This window comes from Mesoplodon bidens (assembly GCF_964165515.1).
Source record: "Mesoplodon bidens genome assembly, chromosome: 3".
NCBI classification, from domain to species: Eukaryota; Metazoa; Chordata; class Mammalia; order Artiodactyla; family Ziphiidae; genus Mesoplodon; species Mesoplodon bidens.
In genome coordinates, this window is record NC_138178.1 from 100,321,993 (window position 1) to 100,345,829 (window position 23,837).

The 23,837-nt window shown below is 44.6% G+C and overlaps 1 protein-coding gene across 1 annotated transcript; it reads left to right on the plus strand.

The window, feature by feature from the left end:
* Positions 1-9,789: 9,789 nt before the first annotated feature.
* On the plus strand, positions 9,790-15,142 carry ACTC1 (actin alpha cardiac muscle 1). Its single transcript, XM_081228498.1, has 7 exons — positions 9,790-9,920; positions 10,484-10,634; positions 11,827-12,151; positions 12,832-12,993; positions 13,123-13,314; positions 14,102-14,283; positions 14,807-15,142. Exons 2-7 carry the CDS (start codon positions 10,506-10,508, stop codon positions 14,948-14,950), a joined length of 1,134 nt encoding a protein of 377 aa, XP_081084624.1. The 5' UTR covers positions 9,790-9,920; positions 10,484-10,505; the 3' UTR covers positions 14,951-15,142.
* The last annotated feature ends 8,695 nt before the right edge of the window (positions 15,143-23,837 follow it).

Genomic DNA, 23,837 nt, shown 5'->3' on the forward strand with positions numbered 1-23,837 from the left:
TAGTGAGGCTAGTATTTAAATTTCATAACTATGGTAACATGAACATAGGAACTAATTCATTCAGAATCAGACTGAATGGAAAACGGAAAAAACTGGATTTTGGTGGGTGTACCTTATATGTTATTTTCAATACTTTTATATTTTGAGATAATTGTAGATTTGCATGCAATTATAAAAAACCAATTGAGAGAGCCCGCATAACCTTCATTTAGTTTCCCCCAGTGGAACTAACTATGGAACCATATCACAGCTAGGAAATTGGCACTGATACAATCCATCAACGACATTCAGAGATCACCAGTTTTAGTTTTACATGCACTCATGTGTGTGTGTGTCTGTGCATGTATTTAGTGCTATGTAATTTTATCACACACATAGATTGATATGGCCACCAAAATACAGAACATTTCCATCACAAGGATCTCTCATGCCACCCTGCTGACACCACCCTGGTGGGAGAAGAGAAGCATTGCCTGCTTCCAACAGGCAGGAAATGTAAGAGCAGCTCCCAGATCAGTCCTACTAACACCACCGGGCAAGAGAATTGGAGTACCACAACCTGACTCTGCATGGATGGGGTGGGGAGGAAGATCAGCTCCCAGTGAAATGAAGGGTGAGCTGGATGAAATTTCCCCTTAGGGTCTGGCTAGGAGAGGGCGGGTATTGCCACAAAGGCTTTCTGCGTGAGGCTTCTCTTTTGTTGGTTCCTTGACTGGAGGAACAGACTTTTCTTAGAGCTTACTTGATCTGTGTCTGTTGGCAGTTCCAGGATGGAGGCCACTAGAGTTCCTGTCTGGGATTTATGGAAGGCAGTAAAGAAACTTAAAAAACTCATCCCTCATCACCGTCCCAAAGTCCTTAGCAGTCCACCTTCTTCTTTCTTCCTTGGAGTGTTCCTCTGTTTGCTTGTTGTGTTATGTCCACAGTTATAAGAGGGAGGACCTGGGAGGAATAGGATGCTCCATCTTGGCTAGAACCAGAAGTCTGATCTATACTTGATTTTTAAGAGGAGTAAATAGATAACAGGTATGTTGATACCAATAATGAATTCACAGAAGCAACTTTTCATGATGTTATCATTTTAGTTTCACTCAATACTCTACATCTGTCATAAATATTATGCCATAGTAAGTGACAAGAATTCATTTTCAAAATGAGACTCTTCTGTAAATAACTCCTGCAACATCAAAGAACATTAAATTTTCTCTGTAGTTTTGTGTGGGTATACTTAGATGAGTTTAATTCTCCAAGCAATGGTTGTTTTCCACTTAACAAGAAACCTAATAACGAACCAATTTGGCTAAAAAGAGATTTTATTGCACATGGAAAACTTGGAGCAGAGTTAGATAATTGACCAAATATGAGGACAGTTTTAAAAATAGCACCACTGAAGATAAAGATCCTAAACAACACTCAGAGATGCAATGTCTTTCTTCAAGTATGTGGAGGTTATTATGTAGAAATATCCACTGGCTAAGCAAGACAAAAGCATTGATTGAATAAACCACATCTTGATTTCAAGGGAACCCCATTTAGCCACAAAATTGGATTCTTCCTCTTGTTCATATCTACATTTGCAAAATAAACATCACTATTTTGATTCTGTTTAGTTAGAAATAATGCTTTTTCAAATCAGAGAGCTTATTCCTTTAAAATATTTTGGTAAGTGATTTGTAAAATGAAAGACTAAGAACACTTTTGAGTTTCCACATAGGTGAAAGCAAGGCTGAATCTCCCCAAATTATTTGAAGTCCTTTGTTCAGAATCAGTCACTGAGAACTGAATATCTTCTTGATTGATGCTGAGAATTTAAATAGTGTTCAGGAAAAAAAAATAGTGTTCAGAGAGACTAGAAGGGTAAAAGATACTTTATTGGAAATGACACAAGCTCTGAAAACAGAGTACTATATTTTCCTAGCAAGACACTTTTTATGGTAAAAGGTATATTGGTACACATCACAGTCTCAGGGTGGTGACATTATGAAATGTTAACTAGACCTTCTACTCCCACAAATATCTGAGGAAACAAAGAGCATTTGTTCAGTCTTAACCACTGCCCAAGACCAACTTTTTTTTAAATTAAATTTTATTTTTTTTTATTGAAGTATAGTTGATTTACAATGTTGTGTTAGTTTCAGGTGTACAGCAAAGTGATTCAGTTATATACACATTCTTTTTCAGATTCTTTTCCCTTATAGGTTATTACAAAATATTGAGTATCGTTCCCTGTGCTATACAGTAGGTCCTTGTTTTTCTATTTTACATATAGTCGTGTGTATATGTTAATTCCAAACTCCTAATTTATCCCTCCCTGCCACCCTTTCCCCTTTGGTAACCATATGTTTATTTTCTATGTCTGTGGGTCTATTTGTTTTGTATATAACACCAACTTTTTAAAAACTCTGTCTCCATGATTGCAACTGTAGCAGATGCTTTGGGAAGGTGTGCTTGGTCTCTCCACAGTGATCTCCCTATGAAATAGAGGAAACAGAAGGAATAAAACTTTTACTCATGACGGATTCTCTCAGTTTCACGTAAACGTGTTCCACGTGAGAAAGTAAGCAAGCTTAACATTTAAGCTTTCATATTTAGTCAGAATAAAGGTTAGTTTCCAGGTAGATCAAAGAAAACTCTGACTACACAAAGATATAAACTATGGAACAATATTTTAGGGTTTGCTCTTTAGGCCTGAAGCACGGGCACTTCTAGAACACTGGAGATGTTCTAATAAACAAGTGTTTCTGCTTCTTGGGATCGCTTTTGCCACTTCCATTACCATTTCGGGGCCCACACCCCTGAGTTGGACAAAATGATCACAGTTTACCTAAAATTTTCCATTGCCCGGTGTGGAAGCAAAGCCTCAGCCCTTGTACCAGTATCTACAGTGTGTTTCCAATTTATCATTTTGAGTTTTCTATTCGGATAGAAACTCATGGGAAGGGTGGAGGGGATATAGGTCTGTATCCCCATCACCATCTCCCTACCTGCTCTCCTCATCTCTCCCACCACCTTGGGCTCACGGTTTAGTGATGTGATCCGTGAGTGGACACAGAAGGGACTGATTGTGCCAGTCTAAGGGCTCCCTTTCTGCACCCTCAGGAGTAGGGCTCTGGACAGAGGATACAGAGTGAAGATGGCTATACCCACTGGCAGAGAGATGAGCCTAGCATGCATCTTTTGTGACAGTTATAAATATTAAACTACAATATTATACAGCAACTGGAACCTCTCCCTGGAAAATAGCATATTTAAATAGAGTTTGCAAAAGGGTTAACTGAACAGAGGACACCCTTCCTGTTCACCCATAAAGAATGTTCTCACCTGAAGACTACCCAGTCCTTGCAGGTATTTCTTGGGTGATAATGATGCTTTATCTGGTTACATCCTTTGGGTCACGCTAATGATTGTTCTGATAACTTGTCAAAGCCACATCAGGGGTCAATGGCAAATTCTTTTCTCAGTTCTCAAAGGCTGGCTCGTCTCTCTGAAATGCCACACACATGGAGACCTACTTATTTGTGTGAGTGCCAGTATTTTCATTCAAGTAACAGCTCGAGACACCTTTTCAGCTGTTTTTATTTCGGAGGAACAATCTCAGTTTCCTGCCTCTGGTTAACAAAGGTGATTGGCTTTAGGGAAAGCCTTTATTTTTATTATTTTTTAATTTATGAAATTAAGTGAGTGTCTGTAAACGTAAGAGGAATTGGTTATTTGTAGACCTGACCAAGAGGAGTTTGGAAATAGTCATCATAAAATAGCTGTAAATATTCCCTAAAACAACCGCTTTCAGACTCTCCACAGAAAGACAAAGCCTACAGCAATACATTTATGTCGTTTAGTTTTATGTTCATGATAGATTCCTCTTTTTAGACTGTAATTTTGAAACAGTTCAACAGCTGAGTTGGCAACTAAAACCCACCCTCTAAAATATATAAGTGAAATGTGGATGCTATAATCCTAAGGGCAGAGGCTGCTCCCAGTTTGGCCTTCTTTGGTTCCAGCTGTTGACTAGAGATAATTTAGATTATAACAGTAAAACCAAAAAATGCTGTTAATGCAAATTCCTTACATTGCATGTCTCTCTTTAAAGAGCAAGTGGACATTCTTGCAAACGACCAGAATAGGAGGCTATTTGTCTTTTCTCAGCCCAGCGACTGTAAGTAGATATGGAAAGCAAGGCCTCATGAATTTTATGTCACATTTAATTTTATTTTAAGGAGGTTAAAATAGAGGGCTTTAAAGCCTCAACCAGGCATGTCATTTTCTTTGTCCTTCTCTGTTCAATGTTTCCTAGTTCACCACAACAAGCACTTACAATTTTCATAGTGAGGGAAAGGTTATTTTAGATCCCCAGTTATAAGTACCATGACATTAAGATGAAAATTAAAATGATACAATCCCTTATACAGTACCTTATATAGACAAAACGTGTTTTCATGAAGCAATATATTCTTGCATGGGGATGGAAGAAACCGGCAGACATATGCAAGACATCTTGGACTTTTGGATACTTGTACAGTGATCACCCCAATTTCAAATATTTTCTCCATGGTCCCCATGAGTTCCTTTTTACCTGTCTATCTATCTATCCATCCATCCTTTGTTTTCTCTCACAAAAGATGTATGGAAGCTTACAAAGATAGATGGACAAATAAAACTTAAAAGTGGAAGAAAAAGGAAAATGAAAAATAGATGTGGGTGTGCAAGATAGACGATAATGATTTGTAATCATGTTAACAATTGGGCCACGAGTGTAGTTTTCTAAGATTTTTCTTGGCCACTGCCAAAAGAAAAATCTGGTTTGTCACTAGATTCCGGATCTACGGGATCAAAACAAACCATTTACTTGGCAGAAGCCCTTTGTTCTTGGAACTAGAGCCAGACAGGAAATTCTTCTAAGAGGCTCATAAAGAAGACAGTATCCTGTGATGAACACCCATGACAACATCTTTGCAATAGAGGTGGTGACCTATTTCTTACACAACCCCCCCCCCATGTAGGCTGGTGACATCATATTAAAGAGCAGGTCTGTAAAAATGGATTCTGCAGCTGGCAGTCGGTCCAGCTTCATCTAGAAGCTGACCATGTACACATATGAAGTCTCAGGATAGTGCATGGACCCAGTATGTACTTAATAAATGTAAGCAGTTAGTATTATTGCTACACACTGTTGCGTGTCAGATGTGTGCCTACTTTTGATGGGGAAGAGATGGGCTCCACACATGCAGCGGAGAGAACTTGGTGGGCAAGAGCATCTCTGAGCTCACAGCTCTCACCTCCCATGCACTGTGTGACCTCAAAATGCAGCCACGTTCAAGTTGGGTGATGCCACATTTGGGCTCTCTAGGGAAGACAGGCTTGCTCCAGGTAATGCTTGAAAAGCCGAAACTCCATAGTTACTGCCAGTATGGGGAGGAAGCCAAATCTGAGCTAAGTGGAATACCTTCCCAGCAGAAACCTGCCAGCTTCAGCGCTTTATTCTAGGAGGATTCAAACTCCTTTTAAGGAGTTAAAAAGATGAGAAGTCCTTTGCGATTTCCCAGGATAGAAGAGAGTGAAGATTTGGCTTTTCGCTCATTAGTCCTAGGTGACCCCAAGATCCAGATGGACCTCCCTTCTACATTCTGCTCCACTTCCCTCATCCTCCTTGTCTTGCCCTCTTTTCCTAAATCTCATTGAATGGTTCATCACAGTTGGTCCTATCATGTCAGACGGCAGTGACTGCCAGAATCTGCCTAGAACAGAATTCATTTGGAGTTGAGATACCCTCCCCCTGGGTTAATCTCCTCGGTGGTTGCACGTAAAGCACAGGGCAGCATGTGGTGGAGATTAGGCATGCCTTGGTATTGAATTCTGAGCTCCAGGATGTGTGTGGGCCTGCATCCCTCACAGCCACGTCACTTTCTTCTTTTAATGAAAGCTGAAACCCAGCTCCTGCCAGAGGACAGTGGGAGTGAACAAATGTGTAGGAAAAGAAAATAGAAATGGTTAGGAAGGCTGGCTCCCCGAGCCCTGGTCTGGGCTAGAAACAGCCCACCCCCTCCTTCCTAGCCCATGGAATGCAGGAGGGGCTGCAAGAGAAGCCGGGAGGGCTCCTGGGGAGGAATTAAGTGTGGTTCGGTATGTTTCTGGCTTCTCTGTAAATACTGGACACCTCCGAATGGAAGAACAGCTGAGAAAAGTGACTGCTAATCCCCCAGTGCCAGGAGGAGGCCTGCCTCTCCCTTCTAGATCCCAGCAGATGGTGGATGAAACAGGCTTCCCTCGAGGCAAGGGCAGCAGGAACTGTCCCACCTTCTGTTCCTTCAGCCAGCCCTGCACGTCTCCCTCATGGCCTGTCCCTGCCCAGAAGGGCCTCGCTGGCCCTCGAGAGCCTTGGAGACACGCCCCGGCTTTGGCTTTTGCCATCCTGCTGGGATGCTCAAGGTCAGCCAAGCTGGACTCGGGCCAGCGCTGGCAGCTTGGGCAGCCTTCAGCACAATTCCGCGGGCCTGGGGAAGAACAGCCAGGCAGTGTCGCCACGTTTCTCCCTCTGTGAATTACCTGGGGAAGAGGGGTGGTGACTTATTTAAAATGCACACGCACTCTTCCAGGATGAAACCTGGGAATCTGAATTGCTGTTAGAGGTAACTTGGCTGCAAGTGGTTCTAGCATTCTACTTGGGGAAACAGCAGCCCAAGTGGATTGGAAGGCATTTGGAGTGGTGGATAGGAACAGAGTGTAGTCTGGTGCCTGGATCTGAAGCCTTAACTCTTCCATTTGTTCAGCCGTGTGACCTTGAGCAAAGCAGGTACAACGGTTCCCTACCTCATAGGGTACAAACCAGTCTTTCTCAAACTGCAGGGCACAGCCATTCTTGGATTTTGAAATCAATTTAGTCACAATTCACATCAAAAAATGTAACTGGGAGGTTGGCTACACAGCAATGTGAATGTACTTAACGCTGCTGAACTGTACAATTTTAGTTGGTTAAGGTGGTACATTTTATGTTATGTATATTTTACCAAAATTAAAAAAAAAGAGAAATGTCTAGACTGCACCACAGAAGGTTAAATCATTTTTATTTACTTAAGTAGACACGACAGAAGCCAATCTCAATTTTCAAATTAAATGGATCCCTGAAAAAATTGTGTCAAATGAAAATCAGTCATTGAATCTTATTTTCCATTGACTTATAATTTAAGTAAATATATAAAAACAGCATTTAGAGTTTTAAAACGTGGAAATTGAGCAGTACTGCAATGAACAAATATCAAACCACCATAGATCTTTAAGGGGAAAACGTGTTCTTACCATAAATATAGTGCATAAGAAAATACGTTTTGTTCTAAGTGGGAAAAAGTGAAATTGTTTTTAAACATTTTAAGGGTGAAGATTATTTCATGAAACTGGTCTCAGTATTCCACTGACCTACCCACCCCTGCTCCTAGGCAGACTGATTCCTAGGTGGGTGGACTGGAATTGGCCTCCTGAGCCCTGGAAGTATTTACAAAGGATTCAGGGAATAACCGTGGTGTTCAGTGATCTGCTGGACTTTCCAGGAGTTCCCTTTACACATAAGGCAGTGAATGTGGGAATGTGCCACCAGTCACTCCCAAGGAGAAACTCTTTCTTTCACACAAGTGTTAATGCACTTCAGTCCTACTCTGCTTTAAAAATAACTAAATACTTCCTCAGGAAGCCTTTCTCTGGACCCTCTTCTGAATCCCTTTTTTTGTGACTATCCCAATGATTCCCTCCTTGTTCTTCCTAGTGTGTACCATAACTGTCCCTGACTTGTCTGTAGCTGCTCTGCAGTATGAGTCCTGCTCTGTTTTATTTCTGTCTTCCAGCGACCAGCACAGTTCTTGTGCCATAAATATTTGCTGAATCAATAAGTGAATGACATTGACCCAAATCTTCAAAAGTGAGAGCTATAGCTGCCCCCAAAACTATCATTATTACTGAATTGTAATAGTTACAATTTGCTTTGTGTCTTCTATGTGGTTTATATCACTTGTCTCTAATTATTACAATAACTAATAATCTCTGCCTGAAAAGAGTTACTGTGTCCTTTTTCAGAGGGGAAAATTGGGGCTTATGAAAGTGCAGTGACTTGCCCAAGAGCAAAATAGGTAGTAAGTGATAGAGGCGGGATTCAAACCTAGGGATGTTGGGCTGTAACACCAGTCCCATTTCTCCTTTGTTTTTTGGTTCTTCTGCGTCTGCCTGAGCCAAAACAGCTCTGCTCTTTACATCTTGTCAACAGGCATTTTCACTGAAAAAGGCCTACCGTGTGGCAGAGGGTGATTCCAGCTGGCGTGACCCTCACCTGGCTCCATCACCCAGCCGCCCTCATACTTTCTTCCCCAGACCAACCCAAACATGGTTGGGGAGCTCAGCGGGGAGGGCCCAGCATTCCCCAGTCTGGACAAGTATCTAATCAGCAGGCCTCCTTAGCATATCAATCCAAGACCACTCCAGAGATGGATGCCTGGGCCCAGTTTCTATTTTTAACTGGTGTGAAGGGGAGGAAAAACACAAGCATTAAAAATCAAAGTGCCAGTCAAGAACTGAGAATACAGGGCAACCCAGGGCAAACCAGTGATCTGTGTCCTTCTTATGTCTCTCTGTTTCTTTCTCTTCTCCTTGATTCAAGTAATCCCTTTCTCCAAAGTCTCAAGATCCTCCACAAAGAAGCTGATGTCATTTATACCAATGCCTCTCACACTTCAACATACATATGACTCAAATGAGCATCTTGCTAAAATGCAGATTCTGATTCAGTAGTTCTGGGGTGGGGCCTGAGACTGCTTTTCGAATTCATTCCTGGTTATGACCATACTGCGCATCCCGGTGATATGTTCAGTCAGTTGAAGTTGCTGTTATCTTCTTGACCAGAACATTTCTCTTTCAGTCTTGTCTTTGGAATAAACGCTTTTGCCCCCAGTTTATGAATGTTCATCTCTCCACCAGCAAGTGGACAAGCAACCCTTGGCATTTGTTCCTTCATTCCCTTTGGCAGCAGGGGAGTCTTTCCTGGCCTAAAGACAGGAGTCTGAGTTTGAGCAAAGCCCTGGAATCATGGAGGAGAGCCCCCTGATGTCCCAGCTGGGGTAAACCTGCCCTCTCCTCCAGCAAGACTGGGAAGGCTCTCACAGCAGCTGTTTCCAGCCTCTTTCCCTGACCAGCCCCTGAGCCATGCATAAATTGGGGACCAAGTTGGCCTTGGTTAATCTCAGCTTTCTGCACAGCCCCAGCTCTCCGAGTTGTCATGCAGGTTGGTGGGGACTAAGCCAGGAGGGTGCCCTGTCCCAGGCACCCCTTTTCTGGCCACCCAAATGTGCTGCTGTGGTGCCCTTTGGGCCCATGAGGACTGCCGGGGCTCTGCTCCCCCAGCTCTCTGTCCGGGAAGATGAGAAACTGCCGTCACTCCCCTGCTGCCCTGGCCCAGCTGTCAGGACCCCTCAGCAGAGGGCGGGGTGCCAAGCCTTCCCCTTGCGTGTGGCTTGTTGTCTCTTAGGCCGGCGGGGCTTCGGCAGAGCCAGCCACAGCACACCCAGGGGGCACCTCCACCCAAGAAGGGGGAGGGGGCGGGCTGGCGTCACCCGGTCTTCCCCTGCCCCCTACTCTTCACCACCTGCCCCTCCCTAGCTCCCTATTTGGCCATCCCCCTGGTTGCCCCCTCCCCTTCCTTACATGGTCTGGGGGGCCCCCGGGCTGATCCTCTCCCCTGCCCTTGGCTCCATGAATGGCCTCGGCGCTCCTCAGTGGTGCGAAGGCGACCAAATAAGGCAAGGTGGCCGACCGGGCCCCCCACCCCTGCCCCCGGCAGCTCCAACTGACCCCGTCCATCAGCGCCCTATAAAGCCGCGCGCCCCGCGCGGGGCACCAGCGCCTACCACCGCCCGAGCAGCCGAGCCGAGCCCGCCCCGCGGACGGTGAGTCAGCGCCGCCCGCCCCGCGCCTGGAGCCCGTGCCCCGCGCCCCCGCCGCTCCATCACTTTTTTCCCTTAAGACCGAACTTTTCATTTGGTTCTAACTTCTTTTGTCCTGGGTCTCGGTCTTCACTGGAGAGGGGCGCGTGGAGGGGTAGCCTTGGGCCCCAGTGGGGCTTTTGGGGTCCCTGCTGCCGTGTGCTTTTCCCTCCAGCTGGGGCTCGAGCATGGAGCGGGGTGTGGATGGGCCCGAAGTGGCTTCCCGGTTCGTGAGAAAGAGAAAATGTAAAGGGCCGGGGAGGACGTGCTAAGGGGTGACCGTCCCTCTTGCACTGGGACAGGGGAGGAGCCTCCTGGCCTGGGAGCCGGGGTGGTTCCTCACCCCTGCTCTGCAGCTTCTTCCCACCCTTCTTTTTCTGCCCCGAGGGGAAGGGAGACGGCAGCGTCCCCCGCCCCACTCCCCTGCCCGGGGACCCCCATCTGCCCTGTCCCTTCCTCCGGGGACGCGGACGAGGCCAGCTCCGCAGGCACTCAACGTAGGCCGCCTTGCTCTCCTCCATCCGTAGACCCCACTGAAGCTGCGCCAAGATGTGCGACGACGAGGAGACCACCGCCCTGGTGTGCGACAACGGCTCCGGGCTGGTGAAGGCCGGCTTCGCGGGCGACGACGCGCCCCGCGCGGTCTTCCCTTCCATCGTGGGCCGCCCGCGCCACCAGGTAAACTTCCCGCCCCGCACAGCCTGCCCTCACCTGGAGCACTCCCCAGCCCCACTCCACACCCTTCCTGCCACCTCTTCAGCCCAGCAATCGAGGAAATGTCTCACCTGCCCCTCCTGATCCATGAACTCATTAGGTCAGATAGGAAACAGCTGGATTCGCTTCCAATCTGAGCCCAGACAAGCAATACTCACACCCTCCAGCACACCAGGAAACGTGCAGCACCGCCCCCCACCCCGGCTCCCCCAGTCCACTTCAGGGACACAGCTCTGCCAGGGGTCCAACTTCCTCCTGTGAAAAGGCAGCAGCTTCTCTTTGCCACTCCTGACCTGCATTTTTAGTCCTCAGTATCTTCTCTAGCTCTTACACATTTCACTTTACTCCTTGGCCTCCCTTTTCAGTCCTGTTCAAAACTCATAATAATACAACATATCCCAACCAACCGGGAGCCAAGCCACATTGCTCCCTCTTGTTCACAGCCAGTTTATAGGGCTCCCAAAATGTAATCCATCTGCTTCCTGGCTGTTGCATATTTAGAAGCCAGTCATGACAGAGGCAGTAAAGTGCCGTGGTGACAGTGATATACCACCTTGTTTATTAAAAGAAATGCCACGCTCTCTGGCTTTGCCTCAATGCCTGGCCAGACAGGCTGCCAGGGAGGAGAGTGGTATTCCTCAGTGTTGGTGGACCGTGGGTACTCCAGGACAGCTCTAGGAAGGTTGGCTTTCCCAGACAGGATGGTAATAGCATATCAGTCCATCTTTTTATGTTTACTTGATGAATGTCAAAATCTTTTCTTAGGAGAAATACAGTGTGTCATTAATTCAGTCATTCCACAATGTAGTCATTTATATTCCAGTTGACATATGTGATGAGCTTAATAATTTAATGAAGGCATTGTGGTACTTTTAAAATGAGGTGAGGCCCTGCTTCTTCGGTGAAATGGCTTCATTTCTCCCCATCCCTAGTTATATTCTAAACAATAGAATTATACCTCTTGGGGGTGGGATGGGGAGAAGGTACAAGATTAACTTTAAATGATATTTCTGAATTGGGTAAATTCCTATTGTGTATTATTTCTCATATTCATAAGGTGTCACTTGACTTGGGCAGTTAGATAGAAATTAATAAGGCGTTGATTATATTCCTGACACGGTGGAAGCTTGATTTTCTCATTACTTTCTTCTTATAGGGAGTCATGGTGGGTATGGGTCAGAAGGATTCCTACGTAGGTGATGAGGCCCAGAGCAAGCGAGGTATCCTGACTCTCAAGTACCCCATTGAGCACGGCATCATCACCAACTGGGATGACATGGAGAAGATCTGGCACCATACCTTCTACAATGAGCTCCGTGTGGCCCCTGAGGAACACCCCACTCTGCTCACTGAGGCCCCACTGAACCCCAAGGCCAACCGTGAGAAGATGACCCAGATCATGTTTGAGACCTTCAATGTCCCTGCCATGTATGTGGCCATCCAGGCGGTGCTGTCCCTGTATGCCTCTGGCCGTACCACAGGTGTGTTGGGATTGTGAGATAGTCCCTGATTAATTACATTCCCAAGTCTTCGACCTTGCTGGGAATCAGTTTCCCCAGTGAGAAAGGAATGATCCCTTTCCTCACGCTCCCGGGAAGGTGTCTCTGCTAAGGGAGAGGGGTAACAGTAATACCCTGAGGTTGGTTTCAGAGCACACTTATTTCTAAGAACTGAAAGAATACAGAGTTAGATCCTCCCCTTGCCTAAAGCATGTGATGTCACATATTGAGGCTTTGCACAAACTATCAACCTGGAATGCAGCAGTCATTGGTGTATGTTGACACCATCACAGCCCCTGGGCAAACATCCCTACAGGGTCTGAGTCAAAAAAAGAGAAGAACATGTGTAAGTTAGATGAGAGGAAAGAAAAACACGCCTGGTTGCTTGCATAAGGTGCTAATAGCTGGTAAGAGGGATGGTCATTTGAAAGTGTCCTGGGAAAGTTTTTCTACTACAATATTTAAAAGGATGAACTGTTGCTGGCTTCAGATTTGGCATCCATTACGCTCATTTTTATTCTTCATGTGTAAGGGATCTAATTTTATCTGGATCTTTGCCCAGCGCTGGTATCTCTTAGCCAGGATTGGAAGTAGGCTTTGACATGGCTAAAGCAGTGGTGTCCTCAGAGATTTACCTTGTTCTTGTCTATTTTCTCTGACAGGCATTGTTCTGGACTCTGGGGATGGCGTAACCCACAACGTCCCCATCTACGAGGGCTATGCTTTGCCCCATGCCATCATGCGTCTGGATCTAGCTGGTCGGGATCTCACTGACTACCTCATGAAGATCCTCACTGAGCGTGGCTACTCCTTTGTCACCACCGGTGAGTGTGTGTGTATCTCATCTGCCATAGTATGTGTCTGGTTTTTTCCCTCCCCCAGCGAACCCACCTACCTCCTCAAGGCTGACTTCATCTTTCAGAGCTTAACTGTGACACCCTTTACTTCTGCAGCTGAACGTGAAATTGTTCGCGATATTAAGGAGAAGTTGTGCTATGTCGCTCTGGATTTTGAGAATGAGATGGCTACGGCTGCTTCTTCCTCCTCCCTGGAGAAGAGCTATGAACTGCCTGACGGCCAAGTCATCACTATTGGCAATGAACGCTTCCGCTGCCCTGAGACGCTCTTCCAGCCCTCCTTCATTGGTGAGTTGTAGGGTCTGGTGCAGAAACACCGCTTGGTGGCTCCCAGGGTAAAAGCTATTATAATCGACAATGATTAAGGGGCCCTTGTGTTCAAAGAAGTCATAGCTTGGAGTCCCACACAGTTCAGCCTCAGGTCCCGATGGCTTCTTACAGGGATGGCCATCACTGCTCTGGAGCAATGATATGATAAAGGATGACACACTGGCTTCATCTCAAAATAAGGAATGAGACAGACTAGTAACTGAATAATCCATATCTGCAAGGAAGAGATGATGACTCAAGAGTGCTGCCTTGTTCTGTTATGTTCCATCGCCAAGTAGCTAGACGTTACTTTCATCACTTATTATTAAGTGTAACAACAATCCAACTCATAGGAATAACTGGACATTTGTATGTCACCAAACATCTTTCCTAAGGAGTGATTTCCAAGAGGAAGCTTGTCAGGATCTTATTTTAGTCCATAAATAAGAATTGCATTAATTTACCATAAATGTGTGTCTCATCCTTTCCTAATACGTCTCCATAATCTGATGGGTACAGCAAGTGATCCCTTCAAACAGGTGCTAAACACAGTTGCATGTTTCTTGGCAGTCTGTTGTGGATTTACTGTCTGCACTTTTAAGACAGCTGTTCCCCAAAACCCTGCAATGTATCTTATAGAAGAACATATGTTTCAGAGACAAATGGTGACAGTTTACCAACAGAGAGGGGTACTATTCTCTTCCCTCTACCCTGGCCCCCTGGCCTGAGTGCACTGTGATTTTTCTTTTTTTACACTTGTTCCTAGGTATGGAATCTGCTGGCATCCATGAAACAACTTACAACAGCATCATGAAATGTGACATTGATATTCGCAAGGACCTGTATGCCAACAATGTCTTATCTGGAGGTACCACCATGTACCCTGGTATTGCTGACCGCATGCAAAAGGAAATCACTGCCCTGGCTCCCAGCACCATGAAGATCAAGGTAAAGAACCTCTGTGACTGGGGGAAGCAAGGCAGGTCTCCGTATTCCAAGCAGAATTCCTAACTCCTTTCCCCTCACCGCTTAGCTTCCCGTTTCCCATAAACTTTAGCTTTTCTAACACTTTTTCTGATTTTTCTAGCACTTTTCCCAAGATAGGAGACTTGGAAACACTTTCAAGCAGTGGATAAAAATAAATCTTTGAAGGAAAAAAAATATCTAAATCTTTGAACACATTTTAAAAGACCCCAGCTTTCGGGCTAGCCTCCACCATGCATGTAGCTTATTGCCACATTATATTCTGTTTCAGAGAAGTGGGGAAGTTCTATTTTATGGCGACTTTGATCATGGAAATGATGAAATAGAGGAAATGTATTAAACTTGACTCAGCCATATTCATTTGTGGGAATGAAGTATCACATTACAGTGAATTGATCACCAATATATTTTCTGTGAATCTCCTCAACATGTGCTCAGTTGCTTGGAACTTCAGAGTTCACTGGTGGTTTTTGTTTTCATTCTGCAGATTATTGCTCCCCCTGAGCGTAAGTACTCTGTCTGGATTGGGGGCTCCATCCTGGCCTCCCTGTCCACCTTCCAGCAGATGTGGATTAGCAAGCAAGAGTATGATGAGGCAGGACCATCCATTGTCCACCGCAAATGCTTCTAAGGTGCCTTCTCTCTTAGTCTACCTTATGTTCAGGACGACAGTATGATGCTTCTTGGAGTCTTCTGAACCACCCTCCCTCATCTCTCATCAATCATTGTACAGTTTGTTTACACACGTGCAATTTATTTGTGCTTCTAATATTTATTGCTTTATAAATAAACCAGACCAGGACTTGCAACCTACAAAAACAAACCTCTCTTACTTCTTTTTGGGGTTTGGGGTTTGGGGTAGGAGTAGGATGGGGCCAATGTTTGTATACTCAGTCTGTGAACTAGTATATTGGCGGCCTTGACACCAGGAACATTGTAATATCACAGCACCACAAAGTTCATCAGATGAACTAGTGTGACTTTTAGCTGGGAGTTACAATATTAAATTTTGATTTTACCCTTTGGGACAGAATCATGAAGATATTTCATATCTGAAAAGCAGATTAGGTTTAGCTCCACATAAGCGAGAAACAGGATTGGAGAACACAATTCTCTAAGATTAGTTTCTATGATGACACTGAAAATTGTTGTTTTAGCACACGTTCCAGTTGTTTTTGTGACTTTGCAGAAACCACGTAGATATTGGTAATGAGAAAGTCAAAGATTATTTTAAACAGATTAGTTTAAATTCTCAATTCTCGGTCTCTTCAGTTATCTTCCTGAGGGCCCTGCATGTTAACGGTGAAACACAGAGGCCAGCAGACAGATAAGCCCAGCCATGTCCCATTCCAAATATTCCCTAAATAAATCAAGACCACTGGGCATGTTCAAAACAAATGTGAGGAAACAGGCACCAGATACCTTTGCCTAATCAGTGACTAACTTCTGGGACAGCTGTCTTCAGTTTCTTCAGTTCTTTGAAATCCTGGGATCTTGGGTCGAATGGAGTGAAATCTATAAAATCCTGAGGAGTTAAGGGGAGCAGAAAGCCATAATATTCCCTTTACGCTGTGCTGGGCTCTTTGCAAAGTATGCTGGGGATAGTGCTGCATCCAAAAGACTCTATTGTGCTCTGTCCTTGAGGGGTTCACACACACACTACTCATAAACTCATAAACTAATATTTATTAGTTCCTAGGAACTAATAGGTAGTAAAGAAATTTCGAGTCTTTTAGGCGTAAAATAGCAAAAGTTATAGCAAAAGTCTATATTCAACTTGAGGTCTTCCAGGCTCATAATAAAAGGAATCTCTCCTTCAGGCAGAACTTGGCTGTTGCTATGGCAACCAAGCTCACACTAGGAAGATAGGGGGAAAAGCTCTTGGGGAGAATGCAAAAGTATACCTCTGGTATCCTCATGCTAGAAGAAGTTCCTTGCAGTTCACTCATCAGCTCTGCATGCAATAGATGTAAGCAAGATTGAGTAGGAGGATAAAGAACTTCCACGTAAGCATAGCTAAGTCCTCGTGATTCTGGGCCCTCTCTCCTGCCCGGGAAAGCCAGCCAAGTCAGGTGAGATGGAAGCAGGGGTGGTCTGCGCACGTCCCTCAGCAGCTTTGTTGATTGTTCTGCATTGTTTTACTGCAGCTTCCATGGGCATCAGGGTTGGGGAGGGGAGGCAGAGAGAAACCAGACCCAAGGGAAGATTACAGTAAAGCTGAACTAAAATGTGGCATTAATAGTAGATGAGAAGTGGACTCTGGAGTCAAGAGTAACAAGAAATTCAGTCAACAGGTTTAGTGTTGAACACAGAAATTTGATTTGAAGAACTCTGGAAATACTCCTGGATGGTGACATCTTATAGGGTAGGATATGATGCAGCAGGCCACGTGTGGGAAATTTAAAAGCAAACCTGCCTTAGGTCAAATATTGAAATTTTCCCAAGACATCTTTAACTGTAGGATCTACCCTTTGGACTTCTTTTCCAGTGCCTTCCACCCAATGCTGGCTACCTGCAACAGTCTTCCTACTCCTCATATCTTTTTTTTTTTTTTTAACTTGCCTGTCCTTTACATGCATTCCTCAAGAGCAGACTATGCTAATTAAGATATTAGTTACCTAATCTATGTTCCTGGGGAAAAGTTAGAACTTATTTTCCCACTAGAGAGCATACTCATAATTTAACAATAATTTTCCTGTCTATGTATAGTTTTTTATACTAACCTGAAGGACTGATGTTGCATGGGCTTTCAGTCAAAAAGATCCTAGAGGGCTTCCCTGGTGGCGCAGTGGTTGAGAGTCCGCCTGCCGATGCAGGGGACACGGGTTTGTACCCCGGTCCGGGAGGATCCCACATGCCGCGGAGCAGCTGGGCCCGTGGGCCATGGCCGCTGAGCCTGTGCGTCCGGAGCCTGTGCTCCGCAACGGGAGAGGCCACAACAGTGAGAGGCCCGCATATCGCAAAAAAAAAAAAAGATCCTAGAGAGCAAATCCTAGTTCTTCCATTGACTAGTTGAGTGGACCTTAAGTAAATTAATTACTTAGCCTCTCTGAACCTCAGAACAGAGGGGCTAAGTAAAATCGTGGTCCGAGAGTTGTGAGAATGTGATGATATCATGCATTTAAGACACTAAGCACAGGGGCACAGCACAACGGCATTTGTGCTCCAGATAAACAAGGAGAAAGTTTACTTTCCTTCCCTCCCCCTTTCTTCCTTTCTAGCATGGACTTTGGAGGCTGGGTTGGGTGGGTAGAGGGGGAGGTGAGCTGTAAATATCTCTTCACAATGCAGTGGTGATTCTATAGATCCTGAGTTTTTCTTGAGCCAAAGAATCAGAATAGGACAAAAGCACAGGAGGGAGAAAACCGTTAAAGCAGATTCGTATAAGGAAGTGAAGGAAGGCAAAGAGGAAACCAAGTCTCTTCCCTGGAGACTTGGAAGACAAATTAAAGAGAGATGTGGCCTGGGCAGGAGGAGCAGAGGCTGTGTGTGTGTGTGTGTGTGTGTGTGCGCGCACACACACACACATACGTGCAGGTGTGTGTGCTCCACACAGAACACAGGTGAAAGCAATCAACAGAGAGCCAGGCTGTTGGCTGTGTGAAGAGGATTTCCTTTCTGTTCTTCTGTACTCTTCAACTCCCAGCACCCTCCTCACCCCTTCTTCTCATCCTCGTTCAAGAGCCTGGTTTTCCACTCTTTACTTTGCATCTATAGAATCAGCATAGAGGGATAAACAGATGCACAACTGTTTCACGAAAAGTTGACCTGAGAGAATTTGGTCCCACAAGCCCCGTCTTCCAGGTAACTCCTTTTGTGCCAGCTAGACCCATGCAGGAGTGAGCACTTAGGGAGGAACTTTGTCGCCATCGCACCCCCAATCAGCTTCCTGACTCCGCACCCTGTTTCAGCCTCACCAAGTTTCTCTTGTCTTCTTTCGGGCCTTGGGTTCTACGTTCTTTGGCCCCAGCTTCTGGTCAGGAACAGAACCTCTCTTAAACCAGCTCAGGTTAGGAAGGGAGTTTATTAAAAATATATAGAGGGGCTCCTAGAACCTGAGGGCATAAAATAGGGCAGGACATCATAGGGAATGGGAACTTTGAACTAGAAAGTCATCAGGAGCTGAGGGCATTCTCTATCCCTTCAGTGGCCTTTCTCCATGAACCTGACCTATGTTTCACACAACTCCTCCCAAAGGAATGACCCTCAACAGACAGGTGTGTTTCATGCATGACCCTCGAGACTAATGGGATGAGGAGGCTGAGATCTGACATGAGGACTTGGACATTTAAGGGCCAGCAACCAATCAGACATTTTTTTCCCTGTCTAGTTTGTAGAGGCACAGACAGGGCTGTTGTTTGTGGTTTTCGGAACTGACACAGAGCAGGTGGTGGCCAAGATGGGCTAAGAAAACTAAAACCTGCAGAGAGGAGTGAGAAAACGGAGCGGTTACAGCTCAGGGAACAAACACGACTGCTTAAACACACCTCTTGTATTTAGGGATTGTGGGTAGGGATGTGTGTATGCGTAAGGTAGTTTCTTTATTGTGGTGGAGTTTGGGTGGAATAACACCCCACATAGGAAGGAATAAAAGAGTTCAGTGAAAGGAGATTCTGGTGGGGAGGAGAATTCTGCTTAGATCAGGCTGTCAGGAAAAACCTCTTTGAAAAGGTAACATTAAATCTGAGACTTGACGAGTGGAAAAAGCAGACAGTGAAAACAGCAACTGCAAAGACCCGGATGTAGGAGAGTCTATCATGTTCAAAGACGTGAGAGGACCCAAGTGGATGGACAGTGATGGGGGGCTGAGGGGCAGTAGAGTACGTGATTCTGGAGAGGTGGTCAGAACAGCCATTATACAGGGCCTTTAGACAGTGATGAAAGTTTAGATTCTAAGTATAATAGAGTGATGCTGAAGGGTTTAAAGCATGGAAATATAAAACATATACTTAAAAAACTCATTCTAGGTACAATGTGGAAACTGGATTGGAGAAGCAAGAGTGGAGGCAAGTAAATCACTGGGAGGCTCTTCCACTGATGTAGGTGGGAGACCCTGGGACTCGGACCTGGGGGAAGCTGTGAAGGTGGAGCGCAGTGTGGACATGGTCCAGATGGGTCTCATAAGCAGCAAAGACAGGGTGTGCTGGTGATCTGGAGAGGGCCAGGCAAGAAGAGGGCAGGACCACGGAGGCTGCCCAGGCTGCCGGCTTGAGTGGACCATGTGTTTTCAAGGAAATGAAAATTTCAAGGTAATCCAAATGCAGCTTCAGTCCAACATTGGAGAGGAAGGTTTTGCTCTCTCAAACCTCAAAAACGGGGTTTTCTCTGGGTTTTGGAAAGTGTTTTCTGGGAGAAAGGGAGGGAGACTGAATGAGCAGAAGTGGTTTGGGGGACAGGGAGGCTGTGGGCAGAGCTGACTAGAGCAGGGAGTGTGTGTTGGGATACAGCAGTCAGGAGGATTGGGACCCTGTAGGGTGAGGGCCAGAGCATGGGTTTAGGAGACACAGGTGCGCTGTGTTCTTGCCTATAAAGCACAAATGATGATAGAATTGCCCTTTGAAGTTGCTGTGAGGATTAAATGGGATAAAGTTGATACTAGGCTCAGGCCTTGACACATAGTGGAACATTAATTAATGCTCAGTAATCGTTGTTAGTAATGTTGTACTTATTGTTATTAATATTATAGTGACATGTATTTATATGTAGCATATATAATTTATATTATACATTAAACACACGTGTGTGTCTATATTGTGGAAGAATCGAAAGACGAATGTAGGAATTCGGATGATCTGAAAGAGTATGTGTTTTGTGATGACATTTCCTGAGAAGTGGTTCATTCAATGATATTTAAAGAAGGTGAATTCTGGCATCCGGGTCCAGAATGGTTTAGTGAGCAGAGATCCTTACTGAACGACCCAATAGCCCAAGAGCAACTAGAGAATGTAGGGAGCACATACTCCAAAGGCTGAGACTGTGGCGCTAGATTCTCCTTCATCTGTCAAAGGCGTTACTGACCTAAATAGCTTCAAGAAGTCAGGAAAAGTATGGCTTCATGATATAGGGTTTAAAGAGTTTGATTAATAATCACCATGGCCTTACATTACATGGACTGTTAAGAAAATCTAAATTGGCCTCCTGAATTCCCAGTGTAGGAAGCACTTTTTATACCACTTTGAGCCTCCTCTCAAGTTGAAGGAATTTATTTTAAAACTGTTTAAATCCTACAGCAAAGGGTGGCTGTATTCTCTTTTATACCCATTACCCTGGAGCATCAATTCCATTGTGTTATAATAACTGGTTTGATTTTAATACATAAAAGAAAGCTCCGGGCTTCCCTGGTGGCGCAGTGGTTGAGAGTCCGCCTGCCGATGCAGGGGACGCGGGTTCGTGCCCCGGTCTGGGAAGATCCCACATGCCGCGGAGCGGCTGGGCCCGTGAGCCATGGCTGCTGAGCCTGCGCGTCCGGAGCCTGTGCTCTGCAGGGGGAGAGGCCACAACAGTGAGAGGCCCGCCTACCGCAAAAAAAAAAAAAAAAAAAAAAAAAAAAAGAAAGCTCCATCACTGAAATATGGTATGTGGATTCCAGTTTTTAAAAAGAAAACTGTAGGTTGGTAGGGATAAGGGATTCAGCAGGAAGAATTTGATGAGTGTTTACTCCAAATATAAATCTTAATTGGGAGGATATAAAATATAAAATATAAAGTATATATTCAAACTCTAAGAGAATGAAGTATGATACAAGGAATCAAAAATCTACTACAGGGACTTCCCTGATGGTCCAGTGGTTAACAATCCACCTTCCAATGCAGGATTCGACGCAGATTCGATCCCTGGTCAGGGAACTAAGGTCCCACATGCTGCGGAGCAACTAAGCCTGCGCTCCGCAAGTACTGAGCCTGTGAGCTCTAGAGCCCACGCGCCACAACTAGAGAGAAGCCCGCATGCTGCAACGAAGTGTCCGCACACCGCAAGGAAAGATCTGGCATGCCCCAATGAACATCCCCGAGGGCAGCAACTTAGACCCGACACAGCCAAAGAAAGAAAGAAAGAAAGAAAGAAAGAAAGATTTTTTTAAAAATCTACTACAGTGTTCACCTGTTGAATTGAAGCCTCCATCAGCCTGGGTCCCCACAGGATTAGAATGAGCGGCGCCCCCTGCAGACGGAAAGCATGAGTGAGAAATAAACTGTTAAAGTAAACCACTGAGATTGTGTTTGGTACAACTGCATAACTTAGCCTGTTCTGACTGTTATCACCAGCTTTTCACTCACCTCCCCAGGATTCCACTTTGCTCTGGGGCTCTGAGGTGATTTCATGCCAGCTGAATAGTACATTTCAAATAATAAATGTAAGCCAGGACTTTTGTTATTTTAGTAGGGACGTTTGTTCAGGGTGTTCAAAATGCCACCCTGTCAGACATGGAAGTTTAGTATTGGGTAATTTTATTCCATTTTTGGAGAGGAGGGCATGGAATTTTGTTTTTCTTTGGCGTGTGAATGAAATAGAAAATCTATCTGAAGTTACTCTAGATACATCTTGTTGGTTCAACATGTGAGTAGGATGCTAAGAAGGTAAAAATGAAGGGTTTCGTCCAGGTTACTTTGTTTTAGTCTATGTTTAAAGTTTGCACCTGAACTGGCCTCATCATGGAATTATATTACCTAACTTTTTAAAGCTTCAAGATATAATTCACATATACAATTCACTCACTTAGAGAATACAATTCAACTGTTTTTTAGTAGATTCATAGATAAGTGCCACCATCGCACAGTCAATTTTAGAACATTTTCATCACTTAAAAAAAAAGCCTCAGTCCTAAAAAAGAAAAGGGAAAGAAAAGGAAAGAAAAGAAAAAGCCTCAGACCCTTTAGCTCTTACTCCTTTGTGCCCCTCCCCCATGGAAGGAGTTGGTGGGATGATCTGGTTGCATATACTATCTCTCCAGAAAAGAGTAAAATTGGGATTTTTGCCTTAATAAAGTCCTCTATTGCAAGAAACATAAAGAGAACCATCAGGGCCTTTGCTCGTGTGATTCCTTCTGCACCAGCCTCTTTCCTCCTCACGGCTGAGAACCTTAGAAGCCTTCTTGAGATACTCATCTCAGTTGGACTCCTACCTCACTTCCACTCTTGGTTTGTTTCTTTCATATCCTGTATTATATTACCTTTTGTTTCAACTTAACTTGATTGATGTGTAATTTAAATACAATAAAATGTGCCCATTTTAAGCATGCAACTCAATGAGTTTTGACAAATGCATAAACCCAGTAACCACCACCCCAATCAAAATATAGCACATTCCACCATCACCCTCCAAATTCCCTCCTGCTTCTCCAGATTTAACCCTCTCCACCTCTACTCCAGACAACACTTTTTGTCATTATGGATTAGTTTTCTCTATCCTCAAACTTTATAATAATCATAAGTTAAATTGTTCGCTTATCTCTTTCTTCTCTGTTTCTACTAGACTTTTTTTTTTTAAAACCTTGATTTTCTAGCACAGAGAGTCTAGCACCAGGCCAGACAGTGTCAGAAGGGATAAATCCCAAACCATTCTATTTATCAGCTTTAACTTAGAAAACTGAAGCATCTAAATATTTGATTGTAAGAGTGAGGATTTTATTACGAGGGTTAATAAACAGGAGGAGGTTTTTATTCATCTTTTTGCTTTCTTGCCTCCCCTGCCCCCATCTTTTTCATCACAACAATGTCAAAAGTAGCCTCGAATGGGAGAGAAAGCTGTGTTAGGAGTCACGTTCCTTTGCCTCTGGGCAAAATGTGTTACCATTTTGAATGAACAGTTAGGAAGAGTCTCATTCTTTTGTTTTGTGGCTTTCAACTTTGAGCTTTCAGCTTCCTTGATGAAGACATTTTTAAGGGCATCTTGCAAATCTATGCCCTTGATAACAAGATATGAGATCAACTCAAACCATATCTCTACTTCTGAAAAATATCCGAGACTTGTGTTCTACCAACAATATCGTAGCAGTTCTGTTAATTTTTGACAAGCTATTTCTCTCACTATAATGTAATCAAACTTCAAATCACATACCTGCAAACTGGCCTTTCTCATCCACGCACAGGAGAGGAAGAGGTCGTGTTCAGCATCTCTTCCTTATAGTTGCAGGAGCTGAGGTACAGAGACACTTCTACGGCTGCTTTTCCCCGCTTCCTTTGTGTGCATTCATTTCCGCTTTGGCAGTGTGTGCATCCTTCAGCCCAAATTCTAAATCTCTTTCTCTCTCACTATCTAGGACACATGAGAATTAACCTACTCATGTAGATTACAGGGGCCCAGCCCTCATTAACCTTAATATTGAAAGAAATACAGCTTTTGCGGCAGGAGAAGCAGAAATGCCCTTCCTCTCAGCACAAATAGCGACATTGGCATGAGCTGAGTAGATGGGCTTTTTAGGAGGTCGTTCATCCAATACTAACATCTGCTTCCAGTCAGTGACAATTTCACATGGATTATCTTCCTGGATTTGTGGGCCTCTTCATACAGTATTGTAAAAT